The sequence below is a fragment of the Lycium barbarum genome, chromosome 5 (assembly GCF_019175385.1).
Source record: "Lycium barbarum isolate Lr01 chromosome 5, ASM1917538v2, whole genome shotgun sequence".
Taxonomy (NCBI): domain Eukaryota; kingdom Viridiplantae; phylum Streptophyta; class Magnoliopsida; order Solanales; family Solanaceae; genus Lycium; species Lycium barbarum.
This window is the reverse complement of record NC_083341.1, coordinates 1035232-1044051: the sequence shown is the minus strand read 5'-3', so window position 1 is coordinate 1044051 and position 8820 is coordinate 1035232. Positions and strand designations below refer to the sequence as shown.

The 8820-nt window shown below is 33.3% G+C and overlaps 1 protein-coding gene across 1 annotated transcript; it reads left to right on the top strand.

Annotated features, from left to right (window-relative positions):
• The first annotated feature begins 2661 nt into the window (after positions 1-2661).
• Positions 2662-3087, top strand: LOC132642104 (secreted RxLR effector protein 161-like). The gene has a single exon (XM_060359377.1). It carries the CDS (start codon positions 2662-2664, stop codon positions 3085-3087), a length of 426 nt encoding a protein of 141 aa, XP_060215360.1.
• The last annotated feature ends 5733 nt before the right edge of the window (positions 3088-8820 follow it).

The following is an 8820-nucleotide window of genomic DNA, read 5'->3' as shown; positions in this document are numbered from 1 at the left end:
GTCTAGTCCAAAAATATTAGGAGTTAATCGGACTTTGATTTGGGGTCCGGTAAGTTAAAATACGGACCGAGTGCAAGAAATAGTTCGGCTTTTAAATTTGGATAAGAGACCCATTCCGATTAACGATGTACTAAGGGTGCCAGAATATCACCTAATACGGAAATATGTAATTATAAAAGATCCGGATAATAAAATTATATGATGTTGCAATGACCGTGCAATAAACATTTAATAACAAACAAACGCTGTCATTTAAATGTGTGAAATAAATGCGATGTGTATGCGGAAGCTGGTAGAAACGTTGAGAAATGCAAGTTTCAACAATACTAAATAATAGCAGCAAATAAATAGCGGTAGTAATACTGCTAATAATGATAACAATAATGATAATGGTAATAATGATAATGCTGATGATAATGGTGATAAAAAATAATAATAGATATAATAATAATAATAGTGGCTAACAAATATGGATAACTAATAACAAAATCACAATAAGAATAATTAATAATAATAATAATAAAGATGATAATAATTAACAATAATAATAATAAATAACAATTATTGATAATAACAAAATGATAATAAATTAATAACAATAATACTGGAAATAATAAAATAATAATGATAATAATAATAAATAACAAATGATTATAATAATAATAATAATAAATAACAATTATTGATAAAACAATGATAATAATTAATAATAAAATAACGATGATAATGATGATAAATAATTGATAACAAAAATAACGCTGATAATAATGACTAGTAATTAATAATAATAATAATAATAATAATAATAATAATAATAATAATAATAATAATAATAATAATAATAATGGAAATAACAAGAATGATAATAATAAATGACAATTAGTAATAAATGATAATTTAAGAATAATAATAATAATAACAATAATAATAATAATGATAATAATAAACTGCAGAAGAATAAAATACTAATAATTATAGTAAAACTTAAATGCATATTTTTTAATTTCTCGAAATACCAGAAGTATAAATAGGTACTTCGGAGGAGATGCGGGACAAAATTAGGTGTCAACAGTATATAGAAAGTAAGGATTTACAAAGTGTTGTCTTGTAATTAATTTAACGATTCCCAACCCGAAAGTGAAATGACGATGAACATTTAAAATTTGTGATAAATTAATACTTGTAATGTTAAAAATAAAAGTAGCGAATATAAATAGCAGTGAAAATAAAGTATCTAGCTCGTCAATAAATTTAGACGTCTGAATGAATAGAATTAAATAAAGGAGGGACAAAATTGGGTGTCAACAGCAGTTCCAAAGACTCCTTTTGAACTGTGGACTTGAAGGAAACCTAGTTTAAAGCACCTGCATGTTTGGGGTTGCCCAGCAGAGGCTAGAATTTATAATCCACATGAAAAGAAATTAGATTCTCGAACAGTAAGTGGTTACTTTATTGGTTACCCAGAAAAATCTAAAGGGTATAGGTTTTACTGTCCAAACCATAGCTTAAGAATTGTTGAAACCGGTAATGCAAGATTCACTGAAAATGGTGAAGTTAGTAGGAGTGTCAAACGACAAAGTGTGGAAATAAATGAGGCAAGGGTTAATGTTCTATTGCCCATGAATGTGCCTACTTCCACACTAATAACAAATATTGTTCCCGTTGTCGAAGAACACTTTGGACTTAATAAAGATCCGGTTTTATTTTCATAAGCCATAGAAAGCACTGAGTCTGACAAATGGATTGATGCCATGAAAGAACAGTTAAAATCAATGGAATACAACAAAGTCTGGGATCTCTTTGAATTGCCAAAAAGTTCTAAAAAAATCAGGTGTAGATGGATCTTCAAGACCAAGCGCGATTCAAATAGCAATATTGAACGATATAAAGCCAGACTTATTGCCAAGGGTTTTACTCAGAAAGGAGGCATCGATTATAAAGAGACCTTTTCACGGTCTCAAAGAAAGACTCATTAAGAATTATTATGGCTTTGGTGGCTCACTATGATTTAGAGTTACACCAAATGGATGTTAAAACTGTCTTTCTTAATGGAGACCTCGAGGAGGAAGTTTATATGGATCAACCAGAGGGTTTTGAAATTAAAGGAAAAGGTAAAATGGTGTGTAAACTAAAAAGTCAATATATGGACTCAAACAAACCTCACAACAATGGTATATAAAGTTTAATGATACCATAACATCTTTTAGATTTAAGGAAAACACCGTTGATCGGTGTATATACCAAAATATCAGTGGGAGCAAGTTTATATTCTTAGTCCTATATGTTGATGATATTTTGCTTGCTGCTAATGATTTGGGCATGTTACGTGAGACGAAATATTTTCTCTCTAAGAATTTTGAAATGAAAGATATGGGTGAGGCATCCTATGTGATAGGGATAGAAATATTTCGTGATAGATCACAAGGACTATTGGGACTGTCTCAGAAAGGCTATATCGAAAGAGTTCTTGAGAGATTTAACATGAATAATTGTTCAGCAGGAGTTGTTCCAATTCAAAAAGGGGACAAATTTAGTCTGATGCGGTGTCCAAAGAATGATGTAGAACGAAAGAAAATGGATTCAATTCCTTACTCTTCTATTGTTGGAAGTTTGATGTATGCTTAAACTTGCACAAGACCGGATATTAGTTTTGCGGTCAGAATGCTAGGAAGATATCAGAGTAACCCAGGAATTGATCACAGGAAATCTGCAAAGAAAGTTTTGATGTACCTGAAAGGAACGAAGGATTACATGATCACATATAGGAGATCCAACAGTTTGGAAGTCATTGGATACTCGGATTCAAATCATGGTGGATATGTTGACACTAGAAATTCCACTTTTGGTTACCTGTTCCTATTAGCTAAAGGAGCAATATCGTGGAAGAGTGCTAAGCAATCCGTCATTGCTACATCCACAATGGAAGCCGAATTTGTGGCATGTTTTGAAGCCACAATTCATGAATTATGGCCGCGAAACTTTATTTCAGGACTTGGGGTTGTCGACACCATTACAAAGCCACTGAAAATTTATTGTTCTTCTCCAAGAATGATAAGTACTCCAAAGGTGCCAAACATATGGAATTAAAGTACTTTACCGTCAAGGATGAAGTTCAGAAACAAAGGGTGTCACTTGAACATATTAGAACTTATCTCATGATTGCAGATCCGTTAACGAAAGGTTTACAACCAAAGACATTTAAAGAACATGTACATAGAATGGGTCTTGGTTGTACTTATGATTAATGTTTTTCGTTATAATGTTTGACACTCTGAGCTCAATTATGTGTTTCTGATATACATTAAAGAATTTCTTGTTTCTCATAATGGTGTACACATTATTGTTTTGAGATATTACAGGATGAGTCTCAATGAGACATTATTGTGGACCATAATGTTAAATGTTTTATAGCTTATGAACCTAGTATGATAAGTTGCTAATGTTGTAGTTTATGGAAGGGAGTATGTAGCACAAAATTATGTATCACCGCCATAACTCGCATTAGTGATTTGTTATATTATGGTATGTATGATGGACGTTATATAAGAGATTTATTTTATGCGCAACTAATGTTTATGTCGTTAAATATTTGTGTTATTCGGTCATCGGGCCCAGTGGGAGAATGTTAGAATTTTATTAATTCTAATATGTGACCCAATTAATGTAAAGGCCATAACTATTATTTAATGAAGAATAAATCTCGCCTGTTAGATCGGTTACTTGATGGACGTACTGGATTAAGTCTCAACTCCTATAAATTGGTCCTCCCTCCACCCATTAGGGTTACCACTTATTCTATATGCTTTTTCCATCACTGACGGTTATGGCAATGTAAGACTAGGGCAAGGAGGTAGAAATCAATTTATACAATTAACGCTTCCGCTTTCATGATAATGTCTTCCGCATCAATTATGTTTTCCATATTATCTCCATGTAAGATTATTGTGTTCAAGATCCTGTGTGAATTAAGTTGATCTTACACTTAATTTAGAACTAAAGAATAGACAAAAAAAAAGGTTTGGGGGGGGGGGGGGGGGGGGAATAGAAGGACACCAACAAAATGCTCCGAAAAGGGCTTCCACCATTGTTGCGAGGCAGTGGCGTATCGGATTTGAGAGGGTAATTGAGAGTGTAGATTAAGGGATATCAAACAAAAAGAAGATAATGGCTAAAAACACATCTGAACTATTGCTTTTTTGCTAGGAAAAGAGAACAACTGATAGTTGGCGTGTGAAACTCGCGAAATAATAATAGTTCAGGTGTGTTTTTTATTATTAACTCCAAAAAAAAAAAAGTCAACCCCAACAAAATAAACGTTACACTCTTATATTACATGTGTCACTCGTATCAATTCGTTGGATAATCGTGAATTTTAACGAGTATTCTGTAAGTGATGAAACAAATTAATAAAAACAAAATGGTGAAAATTAGTAGCTATGTAATTTTTGAATTCATAGTTGAGCATACATATAATTGCCGCGCAAATGAGTACATGGATACGTATTTTTATTTCCATAGTAAATGAATAAAATCCTTTGCTACAATTTTACCCCTCGTGACAAAAAAAGTATGAACTTTTAGCTATGAGCTTTTGAATTCATAGCTAGACATATCATATTGCCACGTATCAAGTACAAGACTATAAATTTTAAATTTCCGTAGCAAATGAAGATTCTTTTTAGCTATAATGCTATTTATTTCATGGCTAAAGGTATTGATTCTTAGCTACAACATGAAAATATTTGTGGAAAATACTTTAATTCATAGCTATGAATTTTAATTCGTAACTAAATATGAGTACTATTGTCACGAAACTAAGCTATAGAAATAGCCATACAATTTGAGTTTGTGTGGCAAACAAATTAAATATTTTCTACAATATAACATCTTGTGCCTACAATATGAAGGTAGAAACAAATTTTATTAGTCGTGGCAAAATAATAAAATCACTTGCTACAAGTATATTTTTCGTAGCAATAATGTTCTACCATCACAGCTACAACACAATAAAAAAAAAAAAACTCGTATCAATAAGTTTATGTCCTTAGCCACAGACCAAGTAAAGTTTATAGCTAACTTTTAGCTACGCTACATTTTACTACAGATGCTACTGAAAAAGAACTGTAGCTAAAGTGTTTAGCCACAAAAAATTTCATGTTTAGCTACAACAGATTTTGTAGCAATATATGCCTTGTGTTGTAGTGTCTTCAATTCTAAATTCCGCTAATTTGAGGTATTTTTGTTGCCAGATTCTAGCAGATGGTATAATTAAACAATAGTAGTAGTTAATAGTTGAGGAAATAGTTGAACTTTTTCCATTTAAGATATTCTATTCATGCAAAGACTCAGTGAAGACTTCATTAGGATATGTATATATTGTTGAAGATAGCTAAGTGGGTGTGAATGAAAAATTGAGGGAAAAGAAAATGGAGGGAATATGAGATTTAAAGCAAAGTCTTTTTTGGAAAGGAGCTTTGTCCCACATAGGTGGTGGAAAGGAAATGCCACGCCCCCGAACTATGACCTGGGAGTAATACGGCACTCGGTGCCTTGCTGCATGTGACCGAGCAAACCACATGCCTTGCTGAATCAACATGGAACATGTACTAATGCGGAATATAACTTAAATCATGAACAACATGAATAAAGCATGGCACTCGACATATCTCTAACTAACATGAAATAAACATAAATAAAGATAACACCCCGAATGAGATGGGGCCCACCAAAAGCTGATACGAGCAATGTCCTAACGAGCAGATCCGTTGTCCTGCAAATCAATACCTGCATTTCAGGGCAGTAGGGACGTCGGTACATTTGAATTGTACTAGTATGTAAAGTAACTGAATAAACAAACATGGCACATGAAGTAACAAAGGACTGAAACTGAAACTGTAACTGTAAGTCGAACATGAACATGGGTAACATCTGACATGAATATATATAACATGAGTAAAACATTTTAAGTGGGAGAGCCTTAGTATAACTGACATGTAACCACCACGTGAGCACATGGCGTATGATTTCTGCCCGATCAGCTAAGCCATCTCATACCTTGCTGGGGTACGAGACATGAACATGACATGAATGGATCCAATAACCCTCAATGGGTAACATGAAAGAATCGTCCTAACTGGGCGGAGCGATCCTTATCCTACATTGGCATACGTAGTTTCATGTATTAAACCTTCTCGGTAACCTGTGCAACTCCCAAAACATGAACATGGATATGATTGTCTAGGAAGCCTATAACTTGTATAATAGAAATCACCATCATACTAATTAAGCAACTGGGCATAATTTAAGTAGCACAATTTTTGTGATTTCTATTTACACCAGACACTATTTAAGTAGCACAATTTTTGTGATTTCTATTTACACCAGACACTGAGTTCATTGGGCAAAAGAAGGTATTGTTTATGTTGCCCTTTTATATTCGTTACAAATGCATCACCTCTATAACAGGACACCTGTATTAGAAATTAAGTTCAGAGATAATACCATCTAACTCTAAAGCACTAAGATGTCATTTATTGTCACACATACCATAGTAACTTATTCTTCAACGTCCAAAATATTTTTTCCATCGTTCTCCTTAAAACTTTATGAAAGATATATATAATAACTTGTATGAAACATGAAAAACACGTAAGATTCATGTACTTGAGCAATATTAATTCATGACATGCAAATGTAGGATCCATGGAATTCAAGCATGAGTCTTTCATGGATTATGGACCGATTCATGGTAGTCATAATAACGTATCATGAATTCAATAAACGAAAGCATAACCAAACCTATATGGCCTGTAACTAATTAAGGTTTTCATGAACTAGGGTTAAAGTCTTGGTTCTGAGGAACAACATCTTTACATGGATCAAACGTGGCGTGGAGAAGAACAAAGATGTTCCCACACGTAGATAGGAGCCCTACATACCTTAATCGCTCCTCAACACCCAACGAAGAATTCAGACATTGAAGAAGAATCCCAAAAATCTGAACTTGAATCCTTGAGAAGGGTTTTCTTGAAAAATCCTAGGATTGTAGAGTAGAATCTTATTAATAATCCATAAATGGATGTTAATCCTTGCTAATATAATGGAATGAAGTGGGTGTTAATCCGTATATGGGTTTGAGGAAGAACTTACCTTAAGAGGTTTGGGGAAGTTCTAGGGTCTTTTCTCTTCAAAAATTCGGCCAAAAATGAAGTGGAAAGAATAATTTTCGAAAATTTCACGATCTGTACTTTTATAGCCGAGCTCGACCTGCAAAATGCAGGTGCGACCTGCTGGATGTAGACTGAACGCAGATTGTCACAGTAAGATGTGATTGATTTTTGTTATTCAACCTCCGAAACGCAAGTTGCGCCACAGACTGTCGCAGGTTAGTAAAACGGTCATAACTTTTTACTCACATGTTCGTTTGAGCTCCACCATATATCGTTGGAAAGGTATTTTAAAGGAATACAACTTTCATGTATAAAGTTTTCTCAAATTCCCAACGAATTTTCACTAAATCGGGATAGAAGGCAGACCTACCGTAAATTTAACATATTCTATCGAATCTTATGTAGCTCGCCATTCGTCTTGATCTTAAACCAACTATTTCCACTCAAACTCATCCCGATGGGGCTTCATATGGCTAAAATCTCACGTTAATACTTGTTTAACACATTCAAACTAATATGATTTACGGGATGTTACAGGAAAATAAGTGTGCTTAAATAGAGAAGCACTTCTTCTAGCTCTTAAAGAGTCTAGAAGAGGAACTCCTCGCGCCATTGTCATCACTCGGCTTCGGCTTCGGATTTGGTCAAATGATTTATTTTATTCATTTTTCCATTTCTAAAAATTTTTTGCGCTAAGATTAATTTATAAATTCGCAAAATAATTCCCAACAGACATTTTTATTTTCGGACAGAGGTAATGCCTTATTTTCTGCACTAAATTTTCGAATATACTCTACATACCATCTGCATTTTGCATACTTTTACAAAATAAATCAGTGTCTTATGTGATTCATTGCCGTCTTTGAGTTCGCGTGAAGTCATAGGCCTTTGAGGTACTGCTCCTCCTTTGACAGGTTTATCCGTTTTATCCTGGGAGGAAGTAATCCTTAACCTCGGATACTTGAGGGGATTAAATTCCTTAAGGACACACAGTGAATTCTGTGGACTCGGATATTTAGTTTCTAAATTATTATTTTGATCGTTTTCAGTTTTTGGTTTATGTACTCTTATTTTTCGTTTCCAGTTTCTGATTTTGAACACAGTTTTGGAAAACATATACTTATGCAAGTTGAAGAACAGTATGGCATTTTAAGAAATTCTAATTATACAAAGACTCAGCGAAGACTTCATTAAGATATATATATGTATATACTTCTGCAAGTTTATGAACAATATGGCATTTTATGAAATTCTAATTACTAGTTCTTGACACGTGCGTTGCACGTGCATCCCATGTCAAGTAGTACAAATGTTATAAATCATAATTAAACTGGAGTGTAATAAGCAACAAATAATGTGAAGACAAAAATACAACCCAAAATTAAGAAGACTAAAATTCAAGTCTATAGCATCTCTTAGCAGTAAGATAGTCAACCCATGCATCTAGCAGTAAGAGTTATGGATAATTTGAAACTCTTTTGATCCGGAAGCCTCCATCAACAAATTCTAATAAACTAACAGATGATAAATGTAATTTTCAATCGAATAAAATTGATAGTTTCATTTATCGAATTATCAAATGTGTTATTACTATAAGCTTATTACACAATGGGAAAAAAAATAGTCTCTTTAACTCTTGCCGAAGCTATGA

Coding starts and splice junctions, on each gene's coding strand:
- LOC132642104 (XM_060359377.1), top strand. CDS start 2,662: ATGCTAGGAAGATATCAGAGTAACCCAGGAATTGATCACAGGAAATCT.